We start from the raw sequence: 20,845 nt of genomic DNA, 5'->3' as shown, positions 1-20,845 counted from the left end.
AGTTATCTGTCACAAATACTTCTATATCAGTAATGTGCAGATGTATGAGATATTTCACTCCTACAGAGAGAGTCTTTACATGACATTGTGCTCAACAAAGGTACATTGTAAATCGTCAAATGAATCAGCCACTTGCCATCTTTCAACATTAAAATATCAATGGAAAGTCAACATTTACATTCGATTTAACCATGCCAGGTAAACCCTCCCATTTTACCCACTAATATTCTGAGTTAATTAAAGCTCCATGCTCACAACCATACCTTCACTATAGAAAGCAAGCAAGATAGCTAAATCCCCAAAGTTACAACATAGCGGGAGCACATGAGCAGGCCTTTCAGCTAATCATTTTCGGATACGTACCCAGTACAGTACATCTGTCCATCCCTCCATTGTGATGCACTGAAACACCGTCAGCATGGCAAAAGCAAAATTGTCGAAATTTGTAATACCGTGCTTAGGTCCCTCCCAGCCTGCCTTGCACTCAGTGCCGTTCTGACACTGCCGCCCATGTGCAGACTGGGGGGCACAGGGAGATGGATCATCTTCCGCAGGTGTATCTTAAAGAAAAGGAGAAAACAGAGATGATAGAACGAATTGCTATTTGAACCACTGATAAGTGAGTGAAAGAAATCCGATTTTAACAAATACATTTTCTAGTGAATTTGACAGCTTTCTGTAGGAAAGCATAGGAAACTTAATTTTAATGGCCAGAAGGACGTTTTGTTGTGCTTCACTTTCTCTTTGTAAAAATAATGGCTGAGCTGTCAAATTTTAAAATTAAAATTGAGATGTCTTTCAACATGACAGAAAATATTTGTTCAAGTCTATTATATTTCTTTAGGCTGCACGTTATGACCACTATTTTCATATTGCCTGGCATCTGAGTTAATCTTGGAAGGGAACTGCAGTGCTGAGTGGCATAGTGTGAAGGAGACTGAACCTCTGCAGGAGACAGGCTTCAGTGCTCTGGAGATAGGCGAGTATGGTTCCAAGCTACTACTAAATTACAGCAGAGAGTCTCCAGAGCTCTGCTGTTTTGGAGTTTAGAAGCTGTGTGGCATTTTATCAATAGTTCAGTTGTACACACTCTATAAGGCTCTGCTGCTGCATTATCCACCCCTTATTCTGTACAGGTGTTTCCAAAGATCTGAGAACCCATAAAACGAGCCTCCCTAGATGCTTTGCTGTATACAAAATGCTATGGTATACAGTTTTATAGGCACAAAAGTTCCTGCAATTAGTTGGTTGTTATTTTTTTTTTGAATATAGATTTCATCACCTATTGCTACAGTTATAACTGACGCAGGTATGCATGTTTGTGGGAGCAGGTAATTATGTTTATTTCTTATTTTGTATGGCAAAAAATGTGATTTTCCAAAAGTTTTGACCACATTCTGAACATTAAAGCATGCAAGAAATAGCATTGTTAGAATTAGATGCTGTAATTTATAATAATTACAGACAGTATGAAGAAAGACATACACACTTTAAAAATGTAAAGTGGACTGATACTACATTTTATTTCTAGCATAAATTCCAGAAAATTTAATCTGCCAATGATAAAAAAGGAGAAAACATTCTTAAACAATCTCCTGCTGCACAATATTCTCTTGCTTATGAGCTGAACTGGGGCCTAGACATTGACACCCACCACTACGTGGGGAATAACTGCTGTTGAGTAAATCAAGTGAAAAAGAGCAGATGGTTAGATAAGTGAGTGACAATACAACTGAATTAGTTTGAAATTTGAATGTTTCATTTTGTAAATAATTTGAAAGTTCTTTCCTGATGGATTTGGTGCAAAAAGTTTCCACCCATTAATATAATTCTTTTTTCTTATTAGCTGCACTTCTAACTGCAGTTACAGTCTGTGATGTAGGAAAATAAAAAGGTACTAGGCCTCAGTTAGATATTCTGGTTTAAAATGAAGATGTATTTGTGTACAAGATTAATAATAAAACGTAAGAGTTGTTCATTTCCATGTTGCCATTTCATTTCCAGCTCAGTCTGTAGTGATGAAATCATCACTACTTTAGTGCTGCTTCAGCCTCTGGGATGTTTGTTAAAGAACTCGGGCCATCTTGTAGAACCACACATCTGCACTGAAAAGTTCATTACTGTGTTCCACAAGAACTGACAGTTTTGCTTGTAGCCTTTACAGACAGGACAACTGTGTGCCCAAGGTGTGCAAGTGAAACTCTCACCATCAGAGACAGTATCTCTACATCAGAAGTGATGCATATCCAAGAAGCAGAACAGAGGAACCACTGCTGTGAACCCCCAAACAGGTACACAGCAAGGAGCAAAAGCCACCCATCTCCTGTACTAGCAAAAATGCTCTATTACGTAAAGGGAAAGCCTTCCCCAGAAAATCTTTGTATGCACGATATTGTGTTCTCCTTACCTATTAGTCCCCCTTGCACATGGTAGCAGGTCTTATGCATCTTCCCCATGAATAACTCCAGTCCAATGATGGCATAGATAATAATGACAAACAGCACCAGCAGGGCAATATGCAACAAAGGGACCATGGCCTTGATAATTGAATTTAAAACCACCTGGAGACCTGCAGAGAGAACAGAAGGAAACACGTATTAGCAAGAGAATGAAATTTTGAAAGGCTATGAATTGTACAATATTGTGCCATTTTTATTTCATTTTTCCTCATCTGAACTCATTATCTTGATGACATAAAAATGTACGTTTACAGATCACCTTCCTCTAGAAGATCCCTAGTACTTCACAGATTTACCAACACAGCCTGGATTACAGACTAAAATAGAACAGATATTACTTTACCTGTCACTAAAATACCACAACCCCGGAGAGGGAACAAGTTAGCTATTTTGCCTGTTCTTGAAAACAAGTTCTAAGCTGATCCCTAGACAGTATTCAGGAGAGTTAAAGCGTGGGAAAAGCACAGAACAACCAGAACTGATGTAGGACAAGAACAGTGAGACGCACAGGAGACCAAATGCTGGGGTGTCGCAGAGCTGTACCTCAGAGCATGGGGAGAGATGACAAACTGAAGTAGTGTTCCTACTCCAGTTTTGAGCCCTTCCAGAGGTAAAGCCAGTCTCAGGCAGAGCCTGAGCTGCTGAAGAAACTCCAGACCCATACTGACTGAGAGCTCATGGGCCTCAGTATCTCCCTGACCACAAGATCCACCTCACCTGCCTTCAATCTGAACATAGGGAGAGTCAGAACCAGCAATGCTGGTTTTGCCCCAGGATGTAGGGATCACTCTGTAACAGATGTTGTTGAGCCCCCTAGAATGTGGTATAAGCAAAGTATTATTACATGATACTGGTTTAAGTCCTAATTGTGAGCAAGCCAAACACTTCCAGAATGGCCTGAGGAAGGTGACTTGCAGCTGAGTTTGCTAAAGAGCTAAGCAGCTGTACCCTCAAATGTAGTAGAGTCAAGCTATAGATTCATTGGTTTCTCTCTGTCTCCTTCTCCTCATTTGTAAAACCAGAATAACAAAGCCAGTCTCATAAGCCTTTAGTAAGGATTTGCATTTACGAATGTCTTAAAGTTATTATCACTGGTGGCAGTGATGACAACCAGTGTCATTGGCAAGTTATTAATGATGGAAGTCTTGAGAAACCTCTAGAACTCTACAGTCTACAAACAGCCAGATCAGAAAAATGACGGTCTGAACGTTAGCCAGCAGTGTGCCCAGGTGGCCAAGAAGGCCAATGGCATCTTGGCTTGGATCAGAAACAGAGTGACTAGCAGGTCCAGGGAGGTTATTCTCCCTCTGTACTCGGCACTGGGGAGACCGCTCCTCGAATACTGTGTTCAGTTCTGGACCCCTCACCACAAGAAGGATGTTGAGGCTCTGGAGCGAGTCCAGAGAAGAGCAACAAAGCTGGTGAAGGGGCTGGAGAACAAGTCTTAGGAGGACCAGATGAGGGAGCTGGGGTTGTTTAGCCTTGAGAAGAGGAGGCTGAGGGGAGACCTTATTGCTCTCTACAACTACCTGAAAGGGGAGGTTCAGACTGGACATCAGAAAAAAAATTTTCAGGGAAAGGGTCACTGGGCACTGGCAGAGGCTGCCCAGGGGCGTGGTTGAGTCACTTTCCCTGGAGGTGTTTAAAAGATGGGTGGATGAGGTGCTGAAGGGCAGAGTTTTATGTTTGGACTCGATGATCCTGAGGGTCTTTTCCAACCTAATGAATCTGTGATTTTGCTAGGACTGAGAGTCAGAAGCCACTAATGGCTCCAGCAAATGCTGTCATCTCCACAGAGAAGTTGATATTAGCTGTGATTTTTGAAAACTGTGATTCATGAGTTGTAAATGTCTCTTATACATCTGCTGAAAGAGCTTGTGATAGCAGTTAACTTTTTAGATCTATAATCTAAGATCTTAGATTTTCATTTTTATGACTTTTTTTTAAACGACTTTTTTTTTTTTTACTAATTTAAATACTTTCTAATAAGGATGACACATCTCTTGACAAGCACTTCCACTTGTAGGCAACTTGCTTGTCAATTCACAGCTAAGGCTGAGACTTGGTGTATCCTCCCCAGCCACAATGGAACGCAGAAGAAGCAATTAAATGTGGCACCACCTGCCAGGTCAGCAAGATCATTCATCACCTGCTAGTAATCTAAAGCCAGCTACTAGTATACCTTTAGTGAGAACACATTTTTTTCAGGAGTCTACAGTAAGTTATGTGTTAGTGGTTCATGCTACTACACAAAAGTAGTGATTTTCAGCATGAAACATTCTGGCTTTTACGAAGAGATCTTTATATGAAGTACATTACTGACAAGATCAAAACTCATCCTATACAAGAGTGGAATGTTTTGCTCACTCAGTTACCTCTAGGTACTTACTCTGGTTAAGCAATATCTCTGGGGAAAAAAAATTGCTGTGATTACATGAGGCAGTCAACTTTTCCCCCTAGACACTCACCTCAGTCAGTGTACTAATTCTAAATACAGAACATGAATTGCAGTCCACATCAACATCACTCCAATACTTTACAGCAGTTGTGAATGTAACATTCACCAGAAAATTCAAACTATGTCCAACCTTCTCCCAAACTAGGTACAATGATACAAGAAAGTTAAAAGACTACAGATGGCCATGAACCTTGAAAAAAAACTTGGCAGACTGAAATATTTGTAGCCTCAAATAAATCTACTACACACACAAAAAAATAAAGGCCTTAATTTGTAGTGATTTTAGGAACCTTGTTGATCCAAAATGTAGCCAAGACTACAAGGTCAAGAGATCTAATACCAGGTCTTATGTAATTTACCCTTAATTTTTATTATTACTTGATTTAATATTCATCATAGACTATATCCAGTATTCTTGAGAAGATACTGAAGACAGACACCACAACGAACTCATTTTAAATGTAGCTTCATTATTATCCATGCCACGAAAGTGCTTTAGTGTTACTACAGATGTCCAGAGAAGATAACATCTGCAACAAACCAATGCCCTTTGTGTTAACAAAGGACCACTTGTGAAATCAAAGGCTTGCACCATAAACATGAGATGACAAAGTGTTCAGGCAGTCAAGGGGAATGTGTACCACCAGAAGATTTACAGGAGCTTCACCTAGCTTTATTAGAGAAAGTCTTCTTGAGGATAATAAACCAACTTTGAAGAAGAGATGAGATACTGAATACCGTTAGCATAAATAGATGTGTGTGCTGTGCAGTACTCCATCAGGGCAGTTTGTTTTTAAATGCAGATAATGCCACTAATTAGCAAGCTTACATACATTCCCATTAAAGTATTTAGAGAGTTTCTGGAAGTTTAAAAGCACTAACTATACTGCAACTTTAGAAATGTCCTCTCAGAAGATATAACGAATGCTACTTGTAGAAGGGTTAGGGACATACGCACATCACCATGATCTCTGCATTGTTGTCAAGCTTATTGCTGCACTACAGCTGCTACAAGTAAGTTACTTTATTCTCAGCTCAGGCAGTCACTTACAACATGAATAACTCTTACAAGGAATGGCACGAGGAACCAGGCCTGGACAACCAGAAGAGTCAGTGTAATAGGAAAGGGGGAAAAAAATGTGAGCAGATAAAGGAGGATTAAAGAACTGGGATGGGAAGAGCCATGGGTAGGTAGAATTGAGATACTTTTTAAATAAAAAAATGCATGCATTAAAACACTTCAAATCTGATTTCTAAAATCTGAGAGGTGCTGATCAGTGTTCATGGATGAACAGATACATTTTTGATCACGGTCAATCAAGGCGAATCATCCCCTTACGCAAAGACACAAAGCTTTTTCTAAACTAATGGTGAGAACTTCTACACACTTTCCCTGTACAGAGAATGAAAAGACAACGGAAGCTATAAAAAAAAATCAAACCAAAACTTCTCTGTCCCAACTCACGTACGCGCCTAATCCTTGCACACTTGAGCACACAGATGTTGCCCAATATGGGTGCTCACAATACAGGGGGAATAGAGTTTCCGCTTGCCTGACGTTCTCTCTGTTACACCACCACACATCTTTGACACCTTCTCCCTTGTAGATGGAAGGCTTACACTCCTAGCAATTTGCTCTGCAGGTTATAATCATAATTAAATCAGAATGCCTGGTGACCTGATCAGACTGAAAAGCTGGCCTCTGGATTTCAAGTAGGTGATGCCAATAACTGCCTTCCCACAGGAGGGTGAAGAGCCGTACTTTTACAAAGCTTTACAGAGGCTGGCAATGCCATCGTTGGACAATCATAAATGCATGAACTTGTCCTGGCAAGCAAATGTAAATTTCTGTACTTCTATAAATAACATAAATAAAAGCTTTTAAAATATTTAGCATTTTAAATGTACGTATTAATGAGTGGAAGCTCTCTCCATGAGCTAGACAATCTCCAGACATCTGTGAAGGCACAGCATCTGCCTTGAAGAACTCACCCCGGATTGGACAACGAGGAAACTGCACAGAGGTTAGGAAAGTGCCAGAAAAGGGATTTTTTCAGTTTTTCAGCCCATACTTTTGTTCTGTGAATAACTGAAGATCTTAATCAAATCTTAGCATTTATTTTAGAAGAACCTCAGTTTCCCTTTAGAAAACCCCTCTTGGCAGCATTTGTCTGACATTGACTCCATAAATGTTTCAGCGAGCAAAAAAACATTAATGACATTCCCTGGGTTCACAGAATTTAGCATTTATTTACACTAATAAAATGTTTTATATATTTCTTACATGTGAACCACGTTGCTTTTTATACCAGGTCAAGTTCTTTTCAGCCTCTAGAGGATTGTGTTGAGCCAAAGGTTTAGGGCACAAACGGGGAGTAGAGAGAATGCGAAGGAAAAAAGCTTACACCAAGCAACATTGATCTTTCTCAAAGCTATAGAAAATAAACTGTTAGGGATGCTGCAGGTATTTTAGTGCTATTATATGATGCTGTATTTTTCTCTCAGAAAGACAGTCATGAGAAGAGCTGGTTGCTTTCTCATCAGTTCAGGGAGTTATTGAAGAACATACTTATCTTTAAGCATGTAAGTGTCTGCATCTAAAGCAATGGGATTACCTGTATACCCCATTATGTACTGACAAGCTTTTTTGGATTTTGATCAATGCTCAGCAAGATGACACAACCCCCCCATGCACTGGACCCAGCTGCTAAAATGTACTTGGCAATGGTTTTTTTGTGGAACACATCCAAGAAACTAAAGGTAGCTTAGTTTCAGAAAAAACATTTGGCCTTTCCAAGCACTGCTCCATCACACATTTTTACATCTTCAATTTTGGACCAAACTTGGCTTGCTAGACAGGGTGGTATCCTTTTATAATTGTATTAGTAGTCCAGATCTTCACAGAAAGCATATTGCAGTCTACTACTTCATTGCTTTTGCAGGGCTATATTTCATCTCCATCATGGTGCTGCCTGAACCAGGAGTGTGAGCAGGCACAGTCTCGTACAAAAGACAGTCTCATACAAATGACATATTTGCCCAGAGGAGAAGGACCTGGGGGTGTTGGTTGACAGCTGACTTGGACAGGTGCACACTCTCCTGGGTGGAAAACTGGTTGGCTGGCCGGGCCCAGAGAGTGGTGGGAAATGGAGTTAAATCCAGCTGGAGGCCAGTTACAAGTGGGGTTCCCCAGGGAGAGTGCTGAGTCCAGCCCTGTTCAATGTCTTTATCAATGACCTGGATGAAGGCATTGAGGGCACCCTTAGCAAGTTTGCAGACGACACTAAGCTGGGTGGAAGTGTCGATCTGCTGGAGGGTAGGGAGGCTCTGCAAAGGGATCTGAACAGGCTGGACCTCTGGGCTGAGTCCAATGGGATGAGGTTTAACAAGGCCAAGTGCCGGGTCCTGCATTTGGGGCACAACAACCTTGTGCAGTGCTACAGACTAGGAGAAGTCTGGCTAGAAAGCTGCCTGGAGGAGAGAGACCCTGGGGGTGTTGGTTGACAGCGACTGAACATGAGCCAGCAGTGTGCCCAGGTGGCCAAGAAGGCCAATGGCATCTTGGCTTGTATCAGAAACAGAGTGACCAGCAGGTCCAGGGAGGTTATTCTCCCTCTGTACTCGGCACTGGTGAGACTGCTTCTCGAATACTGTGTTCAGTTCTGGGCCTCTCACCACAAGAAGGACGTTGAGGCTCTGGAGCAAGTCTAGAGAAGAGCGGCAGAGCTGGTGAAGGAACTGGAGAACAAGTCTTACGGGGAGCGGCTGAAAGAGCTGGGGTTGTTTAGCCTTGAGAAGAGGAGGCTGAGGGGAGACCTCATTGCTCTCTACAACTACGTGAAAGGAGGTTGTGGAGAGGAGGGTGCTGGCCTTTTCTCCCAAGTGACAGGGGACAAGATGAGAAGGAATGGCCTCAAGCTCCACCAGGGGAGGTTCAGGCTGGACATGAGAAAAAATTTTTTCACTGAAATGCTCATTGGACACTGGCAGAGGCTGCCCAGAGAGGTGGTTGAGTCACCTTCCCTGGAGGTGTTTAAAAGACGGGTGGATGAGGTGCTGAGGGGCATGGTTTAGTGATTGATGGGAATGGTTCGACTCAATGATCCCATGGGTCTTTTCGAACTTAGTGATTCTGTTACCTTCTGAGAATGAGCAGAAACAAAAGGGAAAGCAGAGGACTTTCAACTCCATCCATATGTCCCCTGCCTCCTGAAACATACATACATACACAGACACACAAAAAGACTTTCTTACTTAAGTCAGTGCCAAGGATGTGGGAGATAATTATTTTTCTGCTAATATAGTTCAGAAGAAAACTACTGCTTTCTGCAAGAAAGGGGGAACAGGGGAGGATTTGTGACTCAGCACAGTGCCTGAGTCAGATCACTTCTGGGAACCACTCTTGAGTGGTTGAGTTTATGCACCATCCCCAGCCATGAACTAGGCCTTCCCACAAACAACAGTTATTTCTGATGATACACTAAGACACTGCCACTGCAGTTATCTCTATTTGCAAAGCACAAGCAATACAAACAGTAATATTCCCCAAAGTGGATGTTTATCATTTAGTAAATTTAGGTATCAGCTAAGAAAATTGAAAAACTTTAAATATTCATAAATATGAAAAGTTTTATATCAGTTTTAAAGGAAGACTGAAAAATAACAGACATTTTAATCACAAAACGGTCCACCAACATGGTAAGATATTTTAGGTAAGTCTATCTGCAATGATTTGTGAGGGAAAACACTGAGGACTTTCCTCACCAGTGTTGCAAAGGAAGCTCATATGGCATAGTTCAGTTAGGGACAGCTGTACAGTAACAGTAACAGTTCATGGAGCTAGTCCTTCACTGTCTTGCTGGAGTCTCAAAATATTAGTGGCAGATTGTTAAATAAAGCAATTTCAGTGGGTGTAGTGCAACATTCTTGGGGCTGCAGATGTTATTTCTATTTCAAGAATAATAGAGAAGGTCTTGGAATAGGAAGGAAGGACAAAACAAAACTAGCTGAAGTGAAAAGAAAGAAAAATTAGGAAAGGCACTTTTCAAGCTGAACAGTGACTATTTTGGAGTACTAACTGCTTCTTAAACATATATGAACATGCAATTCAAACCCACATGTTGGAATGAATAGGAAAAGAAAGCGTTGGCATCTGCTTCCAGTGTTCTCATTTCTCTATTTTCAAACCAATGTTTTCACTGACTGTTCAAACCGAAATACACACACATTTAAAAGAATATTCATGCAAATGAGCATGTGTATGTGGACATAATAGTTGTATATTTGTCAAGTCTTGCAATATCACTCTTGCCTCATCCTTTAAGCTGAGAAAGCAACAGTAGAACAAAACAAAAGCCACAACAAACCCCAGCTCTTCCTTCTGGATCATTTTCTCTTGGGAAACAATTAATCTTCAGTATCCTCTGCTTGTCAAGTGCCCTAACTTTGACAGCCAAATAATACAGCTTGCCCTCAGCATGGTGGCCATATGGCCCCAGTTTTGGGTGCCTGAGGAGCATGGCTGGATAAATGTACTTGCTGCCTTAGGCTCTCTGCCTCTCTGCTGGAAGAAACCTCTACTACCACTCACAGAAGCATACCTCCTGGGAAGCGTTAACCTTTTTAGAAAAGGTTTTTGTTCAAACTGTTACTTTTTTATGAAGTTACTTGCTGACCAGAAGACCTTGATCATCTTTCCAGTCTCAACACCTTACATAGTTCCTACAAGCTCAACTTTATTCTCCATCCACCGGATTCTGGCTCAGCTTAGCCAAGGATGAGTTCCAGTTCCAGGCAAGATCTACACGCTTTCTATGTCAAAAAAAAAAAAAAAAAAAGTGTAATGTCCTTCCCATGCAGCTACCTGTGAATAGAGAAGGAGCACAGAGAGAAAAGCAGCAACTAACTGCCTACTGAAAATTGCACATTACAGAAAAAATACCACTTTCATCAAAACCACAAATGAAGTTCAGCAAGTTAACTTTAAGGCTGTTTTGAACAAGAACCACAATGCACTGCAAAGTAAATGTATGCTGAAAGGGGAGGAGGATGAGGTCACAAATTCACTGCCAGACAGTGATATGTAAAAATGAGCTGAAGGTAAGCAGGTAAAGGGCATGCAAGAGCCCTGACAGTTCCTAGGCCAGCAAGGATCAGCTGTTACCCTTTCCCAGGAAGTAACTTTGATTTTCTACTGACAGCATGATCATGGATTCTCTGAGAAAAATTGTTCTTGGGCTCATAGTAAAGGGTTGGTTTATACTTAATCACTGTGAAGGATCACAAACAAGGAAAACTTTTATTTGCCCTCTCCCTCCACAGCTATGCAAACCCAAAGACAGTCTGGCCAGAAGATTGCATCAGTTCTCAGTGAAATGACCCATTACACTTCCACTATTTTTAATTTGTTCTTGCTCAAGCACAGCTGTGATAGAGAACAGACTTTCAAGCTTCAGTACAGAAGAAAGTTTTGGTCTGGTCCTGTGCTGCTGGATTCAGCCAGAAAACTTGTATAGGAGCGTGTCAAAATGCTGCACTGCAGTTAGTCTGGTCAAGTGAGCATAAAAGCCCTCAAATCAATAGTTGAGTAACCTCTGAACTAATGATGAAAGAGGTTTTTTCCAGAATGCCAAATGCTTTTTGTACACAGGTCTAAAGAATGACTACACACACTACTGTGTCCTAAGGATGTAGTTTTAGAGACAAGGAACTAAGGACACCTGTAACTGCTAAAGAATCACGGTAACAGAAACAAGCTCAAAGCACTCAGGCATCAATTGTGAGTGTACCAGCATTTAAATGGAGGACTAATGACTGTTGGGTTATAAATGCCTTTCTAAAATTGCCAAAACCTTGGGGTCATGAGCAGTATTATTTTTAACTGCTTATTCTCATAGCTCCCCAGGTAAGAGGACATTAGTTCCCTGGTTCATTGCTAAATAATACTTTCTTTCTTATAAATAATAGTCTTTTAGTTATCTGAGCTCCTTCTTCTGATGCTTTTTCTAGCTTATCACCTGTGAACAGGTTTAGAAAGCGTAAAAGCTAGCAGGGTTATAAATTTTAACAGGGATCCTGCAAACATAAAAGTGCATCCAGGGATGATAAAGTTACAGTCTTGTAGTACTTAGAGAAAAATATATTGATGACAAAACCAGACTTTGCAGGTTAAATACTCCAAGCCTATCATAACTGGCATACCATAATCTACACTAAGATTTAACTTCCATGACAGAAAAACTGCAACAAAATACTAGATAAACCATAAAACTTACTCTTTAAATGGCTACCTAAAGAGACAGAAGTGTGGCATCATATATGACAACCAGGATACATAGCCCTGGAGAAGAAAACTCACTCTACCTCATAATTTTGGATAGCGCTTAATGGGCATAGTTGTTACTAAGCTCTAGAGAGACATAGCATGGCATCTTCAAAAACACTGTCATACAGGGTTTTCAGGTGTATTTTGAGAACCTAAAACCAGAAAGTTACCTGATCAGGTAATTAAAGAATTTATGTGAACCACACAATGTGTGAACATTGCTGCGTTGCTGTCTTGATGCACACGTGGAAACCATTTTGTCTTTTCAAACTGCTAAAAATGCTGTTAATGAAAAAACACGATACAATGCCAAAATCCTTGAAAAGACATGGTGACACAAATCTGAACAACCTTGTCTCTTAGTTTTAAGAAAAGAGTTTAGATTTAGGGATTCATCTATTCAGTGGTTAACCAGTCCCATCTCAGAATACTGAAAACTCCAGCTTTTTCCTTTGCTACACTGGTAAGACAGTTACTTTTGATTTTTATAAATCTGATTAGACTTAAAGCTCTGGTTGCAGGCATCAGATAATAAAATAGCTGTAGGCAAAGAAAAGGCTTCTTTAAAAAAGGCAAAACCTCCTTTAGCTCATTAAGTAGCTTCAGTAAGTTTGGACAGAAAAATTAACGGTTGCAGTTTTTGCAAAGATGTATTTGTCAGACAAAAGAATCATTCTTTATTGGTGTTTACTTTCTTTGCAACTTCCTTTATGACTTGCATAATTGAAAAGATTTTCATACAGACTATGTCTGTATGGTTGGAATGCAATGGAAGTAAACATTTATTTATTTCAAATTTCCTTTTACATATAATAAGCAGTCAAGAAGGAATCATAAGGCTCTCCTGCTTTAAACTGAACAGCTAAATTAAACTTTAACAGATGCAGAAATCTAAAAATATAAATCTGAGTGGAATTTGGCCCCCACCAAAGTAAAGATTTAAAGTGAAATAATGATCACAACACTTGAATATGAAACGCAAAAGATAGGCTAAATCTTGGGCTTAAATTTCATCTCTATTGTGAGTGCAAAGGTGAGACTCCACCCTAAATTCTTCCATTGGGTGCTGTTTATACCAAACAACAGGACTGCTAGATTTACAACAAGCCTTTGTAAAGCTGATGTGTATGGATACACAGAATCATTGAATGGTTTGAGTTGGAAGGGACCTTAAAGATCATCTAATTTCAAGACCCTGCCATGGGCAGGGACACCTCCCACTAGATCAGGCTGCTCAAAGGCCCATCCAACCTGCCCTTGAACACCTCCAGGGATGGGGCAGCCACAACTTCCCTGGGCAACCTGTGCCAGTGCCTCACCATCCTCGTTGCAAAGAATTTCTTCCTAATGTTTAGTCTAAATTTTCCCTTCTCCAGTTTATAGCCATAAAATTGCATATATTGGTTTGATTTCTCACACATCAAACCTGATTAAAAGGAACTTTATCTTTTAGTAAGTTCCAGTACTTATTAAAAACCAATGTAAAGCAACAACCTATGAGAAAATACCAACAGCAAAAACGTGCTGAACAACAAGAAACAGCAATTGTTGCAGAAAAAAATTGCTAAACCCAACAGCCAAAGCAAAACATGACAAAAAAAGTCAGTCAGCTGCTAGTTTAATGTGTTAACAGTGATACAAAGGAAAACACATCAATAAATTATACTTCTAAGATATATAGCATTTGATACATCCTATTTCTCACTCAAGGTGTGTACTACTGCCCTCAACAAGAAAGGTATCTGACTGTAACAAGAGATGTTTGCCAAATGTTTAGAGAGAAGATTTTATAATGTGCTAATGAAAGCAAATTTCTACAGATCTTTCCACTCCTAAAGAAAACAAAATTTAGTCAGCCTTATAAAAAAGTGTCAAAAAAATTTAATAATATTTTCTATTTCTTTTATTCCTTGAGCTACTTCTTGTCAAAAACGCTTCTGATGTAAAAACGTTGAGTAGCTTTACCATTACCAAAGTTTAAGAAAAAAAAGATTCTTTGCAGAGGTCTAGCAGATGTTTTCCGAGTTGTGATTGATGTGGCAGGGCACACAAGGAGAAGATAATCTAAAACTGAAAAAAGTAAGAGGCACAGCTATTTAGGCAACTTGAAAAAAACAGTTGCAACAAAGGGAAAAACACATATGGGATAGGTTATTTTTACACGTGTTAAACATGAACTGGATTTGCTTCTGGGAAAAAAGGAAGGTTAAGAAATATGTCTGATGTCCTTCCCTTTTCCCTGGACGAATGAAAACTTTGATAAAATGTTAAGAGACTGGGCAGATTGGGTGGGCTATAGTTTGACTTTGGTCAGTACTTCCCAATGATACAAACAACAAATTATTTTATTTCACCAATGAACAGAAAAAAGTTTACCAGTTGTTCATACCAGCCGATATCTCTGTGCTTTCAACTAGTGTGATAATATCAAGCAGATCTGATTCAGAAGGTAGTAACTTATTTTAGAGAAAGTAGATTAAAGAGGATAGGGAAGGTCTCCAGCAGACTTATGCAGCCACTGAAATTTTTAAATAAATTTCCTCAGATTTCCTTCCTCTTAGTTCAGTGTGCTTTTGTTTGGGTTTTTTTTTTTCTAAAGCACTTGTACAAGATGTAACATTATTACAAATTCAGAGCATCACTGAAAAAAAAAAAGAATTTATTTGGAGACTAAAACAGGAGACTTAATATGTATTCACTGGCTGAGAGAACTCTCTGACTAGTCTGCTGCTCAGTGCTTTACTGATATTTTGATAATCCTTTGTGAAAACCACAAAAGTGACCAGAAGCATCCAACAATATTTTTAGAAGTCTGAGACAAAAAGAATTAATTCAAACAATGCCAGATTCACAAAGCATTCATGCACTGCCCTATGTCCTAAACAAAGCACTCTTCCATGAACTCTCTTGTGTCCCCACTTGCAAGACAAATGCTACCCAGCATGTTAGCCACCTCTTTGCGTGAGGATGAGAAAGCTTCAGGCATGTTAAAAAGTCCCAACAGTTGAGTAACAAATTAATAGATGTACATTCACTTTAGAGAAAATGAACAAAAGACGTCAAATAATTCCTTACAAACTCTTAATTTAATAAGCAATTAAAAATTTAGCCAATTGGAATCAAAGTATGAAATGACATTTAAAGTAAGCTTGGAAGAGAACGTAAAAAGAAAACAGAGCAGATCATGTCTTTGCTATTTTGACCTGGAATGGCAATATCTTCCCTTGCCTGTCACGGAGACAGCAACAGCCAGCAATTACATGTGAGAAACTGGGAACCCAACACATTCCTGCTGATAACAGTTAGCTACAATCTGTATGTACACTTCTGCTCCTTTATGTTTCAGACAAAAGCATAGCTAAACAACAATGCAAACTGTTCTCAGGAGACAGCAGATGGCATTCATAGATATTCAGATACTTTAGGATAAGCATCTTCATGGCATGGGCTCTCTTTCAGAGCTGAGCCCTATGCCCATTCTGAAACAGAATTCTGGGCATTGCATGAAGAATGCAAAAGAGGAACTAAAAAGAAAGTTTGATCCATCCAGAGAACTTCTGGAAAACCTTTTGATATGGAAAGACAGGACTTTTTGACTATCTCTATGTCTTCTCTTTGATGTCAGCGTGGGTTTTATTTTCTTCATTTGAAAGTGACTGCCTACACCCTGATGTGGTCCCACATTATGATATTGGGATTTTTTGTTTTGCTACGTTGTGAAGACATGTTGAGTAATCATGCCAATAGCTGCAGTAATTGGTAGGATAAAGGCTGACACAGTTATTTGGTACATTTGTAGTTAGTGATATTTTTAAAAATGCTGCATAGCCAAGGTAAAATAACAAATATTCCCCTGTTTTCATTTGCATTCCTTAAATATGACAGAAATTTTTATTACAAGGAGAAGTCTGTGCCTCTCTGAGTGATCTTCTTTATGAAGATAACTAGTCCCCTTTTTGCTACTCCGAGTTAACCTCTTCTGCCATAAATTAAATTATTCTGCAGGCTGTACCAGTCAAGGAGACTTGCTTTAGGTCCTCATTGTGTAAGCCTTTCTCATAGGAATGATCTTTACCTATGGGAGGTGTTATGCTGGAATCAAATTGCTCTCTTGAGTAATAATGAGCTAAGTAAATAAAGGACTTCCAAGAATGTGTAGGGTTTAAGTTAACTATGAAGAAATAAGCTTAATGAGGACGTTTGGTTCAGGCTGTTCTTTCCTTTTTCCTCTATTTCTTTCCCATTTGTAATGAAAGCAAAACAAATTTGCCACTTGAAATTAAAACCAGCTAGGCAATGACATGGGCAAGGTGTTTCAACTTGTCCTCACATGGTGCTGTATGTCCTGGAAAGATGGTATAGATGTTTGGGAAGTTTTGTTCAAGAAGGAAGGACAACTTAAGAAATTTGCTTGAGAGCACATTTCCTACACCTTTTAGAACCCAAGAGAAAAGGAAGAAACTGGATTTGGTGAAAGTTGACATTAGTAAATGCAGCAACAACAAAGTGTAAGGCAGAGTTAAGGTTTGGAAGCCAAATTTTGCCCAAATGTATTTGCAGCAATTCTCTCTGTTGTCAGTGACCTCCTCCAGCTTACTCTACTCTTCTGAACCTACACACAAGACCTGCACACTTTGGAAGCTTTGATCAGGCCACTTTTATTTCCTTATATAGAAGGCAAACCAGTATTCTCCACCGGTATTTTGGTTATACCACAACCTCACATGCATAAGGAGGGTAAATTTAAGTGCCTCCAGTGACAGTGTATGGATGCAAACCATTTGCAAAACAGATGACCGTCAACTACACTTTGCCAGAAGCATGCATTTCCAAAAGAACCGTTCACTGGACTGTCAGTTATTATCTGCTTAAAACCTGAGAATTAATATGTGCTATTCAATATATAGACACAGTTATTTTTGGAATATGGCAAAGAAATGTGAGCCATTGACTGAAAGACCTTCTGACAAGCAAAGCAGCAACCCCCCATTTTTTCATAAATTATTCAAGAGCAATTTCAGAATCCTGGAATCAAATATGAGCTAGAGGATTTACTTAGTCTTATGTTAGGAGTACCATGGTGAGTCTGACATGTCCCTGTTGTCTTAAACTCTGTATATTATTCTATATTTTGCTGTAAACCTCACTCGTACTTTTCTTTTAGTGAGGGATATCTTTAAATTATGAGATCATACAAACAGAATTCCCCTATGATTTGAAATGATTAAATTAGATTTAATACTACATTAATGCTATTTTAATACTACAAAATTTTTTAATACTACATAATTTTTTATACTACATAATATTTTAATACTATTTAATACTACCTTAATACTATTTCTTGCCAAACTAACCTGATCGCCTTCTATGACAAAGTGACTTGGCTGCTGGATGAGGGAAAGGCTGTGGATGTATCTTCCTGGACTTCAGTAAAACCTTTGACACAGTTTCTCACAGCTTTCTGCTTTGGAAACTGTCAGCCTCTGGCCTGGACAGGCGCACACTCTCCTGGGTGGAAAACTGGTTGGCTGGCCGGGCCCAGAGAGTGGTGGGAAATGGTGTGAAATCCAGCTGGAGGGCAGTGACAAGTGGGGCTCCCCAGGGCTCAGTGCTGGGTCCAGCCCTGTTCAATGTCTTTATCAATGACCTGGATGAAGGCATTGAGGGCACCCTTAGCAAGTTTGCAGACGACACTAAGCTGGGTGGAAGTGTCGATCTGCTGGAGGGTAGGGAGGCTCTGCAAAGGGATCTGAACAGGCTGGACCTCTGGGCTGAGTCCAATGGGATGAGGTTTAACAAGGCCAAATGCCGGGTCCTGCACTTGGGGCACAACAACCCTGTGCAGTGCTACAGACTAGGAGAAGTCTGTCTAGAAAGCTGCCTGGAGGAGAGAGACCTGGGGGTGTTGGTTGACAGGTGACTGAACATGAGCCAGCAGTGTGCCCAGGTGGCCAAGAAGGCCAATGGCATCTTGGCTTGGATCAGAAACAGCGTGGCCAGCAGGTCCAGGGAGGTTATTCTCCCTCTGTACTCGGCACCGCTCCTTGAATCCTGTGTTCAGTTCTGGGCCCCTCAACACAAGAAGGATGTTGAGGCTCTGGAGCGAGTCCAGAGAAGCTCAACGAAGCTGGTGAAGGGGCTGGAGAACAGGCCTTATGCGGAATGGCTGAGAGAGCTGGGGTTGTTTAGCCTTGAGAAGAGGAGGCTGAGGGGAGACCTCATTGCTCTCTACAACTACCTGAAAGGAGGTTGTGGAGAGGAGGGTGATGGCCTCTTCTCCCAGGTGACAGGAGACAGGGCAAGAGGAAATGGCCTCAAGCTCCGCCAGGGGAGATTTAGGCTGGACATTAGGAAAAAATTTTTCAAAGAAAGGGTCATTGGGCACTGGAACAGGCTGCCCAGGGAGGTGGTTGATTCACCTTCCCTGGAGGTGTTTAAGGCACAGGTGGACAAGGTGCTAAGGGGCATGGTTTAGTGTTTGATAGGAATGGTTGGACTCGATGATCCGGTGGGTCTCTTCCAACCTGGTTAGTCTATGATTCTATGAATAATCTTCCTAATTAGATTAGGGAGGAAAAAAAAGAAAAATATTGCTAGACTTAAGAACAACCTTTATTGGAAAACATAGTCTATAGCCTAAACATCTTGTAAGTATTTGAAAACATTTTTCTCTGAGCTCTCCAAAAAAAAAAAAAATTGACTGTAATTTAGTGTCCTACACAAAGAAAACTAGAGAGAAAAAAAATCCAGTCCAATCACCCCTGAGATTTCCTTGTTTCACCTACCTGCCGTTGCAAATATGGCAAATTAATAGCAAACTCTGCTGGTTGACTTTGACTATCCAGCATCACTCAAATGGCAAATTTTTTCCTTATGCATTTTTCTTCTCATAGAACCCTCTAGGGCTTTTTTTTTTTTTACTTCTCATCTTCAATATTCTATGCGGTGAATGTGGCATCCTAGATACACACCTAAATGGCTCAGATCTATCAGGACACTGCAAGTAAAGACATGATACTCTCCTACATACTACATTCAAAGAAAGAATCTGATTAATGCCAGAGTTTGAGAGAAGGATGGAAGATGACTGCCATAACGAGAAAACACTGCAATGAATCTGGGGTAGAGAACATTGCTGTGGCTGAGAAAGTACTGTAAATTTTAATAAAGAACATTTCAGAGTAAATGAAGACTAAATGTAATGGCACAGGTTAAAATCTTAAAAAGTCTAAATTTTTCATTTACCTTGTCTGAAGTTGCCCAGTTTTCACACAAACTCAGAGCAACCATGGACTTCAATGGGTGCACCTTTTTGACAAATTAGTTGCTCTAGTCAGTTATGCAAACACATGTAAAGGTGGTCACATCACGCTATTCATGCTTGAAAATTCTAGTCTTACTTCATTTTAACTAAAAAAATATACTCAGCCAGTTACACACTGTTGTTTCACTGACAAAAAGAAATTGCACTGTCATGAGGAGGGTCTGGCTTAGGTTTAGGCTGTTTCCCAGCTATGTGAATGTTGCATTTCCAGTAGACCATGTAGGTATTGGTATTAGAGACCTATGTACACTGCCTTTGAGTAACTCTCTCCTACTAGGAGATTCCAGTGATGCTTGAATACATCACAGAGTTAGCTTTCAGTGATACTTTTTAAAAACATAAATGAAAAAATACGGCAAATTTTTTGTTCTAGTGGACCAGTCAAGTTTCCTCTCTAGCTTTAGTAAGGACAGCATGGTCGTCTGCCCGGATTAATCTGGGTAGTCAGCAGGTATATATAAGCAGCATGAATAAAGGTGATAGCAATGGAATTTAATAAGTTAAATGGGTGTGAGTTAGTATGCGTATGAGTAACATGGCCCCTTTAACACTCAGGAGTGATTTTCTTTTTTAATTGGATCATGCCTTTTCATTGCTGAGTTGGGTGCTTTATTCTGCCTTCCTCAAGCATAAATGTTTAAAATAAGTTTTAAAATATTTAATAATATAAAATGGAGATATAAGAGTAATCAACAAAAACTTGTCCCTAGAAAGCTTTGCAATGCTTTACTATTGCCAAAGGACACATTGGGTAACAGTTTCTAAGATACTAAGATGATTAAGTTTTGATATCTATGCTGATTTTGCACTTGTCTATTCATATCCAGCAAGAGAATTGTTTTCCTTTTCTCTCCTTTCTCAAACCAATATATTGATCTTAATACCACATTAAGACGGGTGCTTTAATGCACATGTGATTTTTTTTTTTACAAGGAGATCGCAGTATGCACTACAAGAATTGTGTTAGTATGGCAGTAACAGAATGGTTGAACAGTGAAGCCTGTCCTGCATTTCAATAATATAAAGCGCTTACATGTAATTTTTGAAAGTGACTTACCACTCAAACTGAAATTATCCATGCTTTTGAAAATATCCAATGCTTTTGAAAATATTCAGCATTAGTTTACAAGTTAATGCTAGGCTAAACAGACTAGGAGTGGATCACTTGTCCAGAAGCAATCTAACATTAAAAAATGTTAGAAATCATAATAAAGAGTTTGCTTAATTATCCCTTTTAATTTTATTGTCTTCACAAAGCAACTGTCAGCACTGGGTTG

At 39.8% G+C, this 20,845-nt stretch overlaps 1 protein-coding gene across 23 annotated transcripts in view; it reads right to left on the bottom strand.

Moving 5' to 3' along the window:
* CACNA1C (calcium voltage-gated channel subunit alpha1 C) overlaps positions 1-20,845 on the bottom strand; it is a 480,521-nt gene that overhangs the window by 166,657 nt on the left and 293,019 nt on the right. For all 23 annotated transcript variants that reach the window (XM_069861396.1, XM_069861462.1, XM_069861443.1 and 20 more), the window contains exons 6-7: positions 2,408-2,569; positions 364-560 (exon numbers count right to left, since the gene is read on the bottom strand). In XM_069861396.1, the coding sequence (XP_069717497.1) occupies positions 364-560; positions 2,408-2,569 (359 nt within the window). The remainder of the gene's footprint in view (positions 1-363; positions 561-2,407; positions 2,570-20,845) is intronic.

This window comes from Phaenicophaeus curvirostris, chromosome 1 (genome assembly GCF_032191515.1).
Source record: "Phaenicophaeus curvirostris isolate KB17595 chromosome 1, BPBGC_Pcur_1.0, whole genome shotgun sequence".
NCBI classification, from domain to species: Eukaryota; Metazoa; Chordata; class Aves; order Cuculiformes; family Cuculidae; genus Phaenicophaeus; species Phaenicophaeus curvirostris.
The sequence above is the reverse complement of the archived record's forward strand: the minus strand, read 5'-3'. Positions and strand labels throughout refer to the sequence as shown.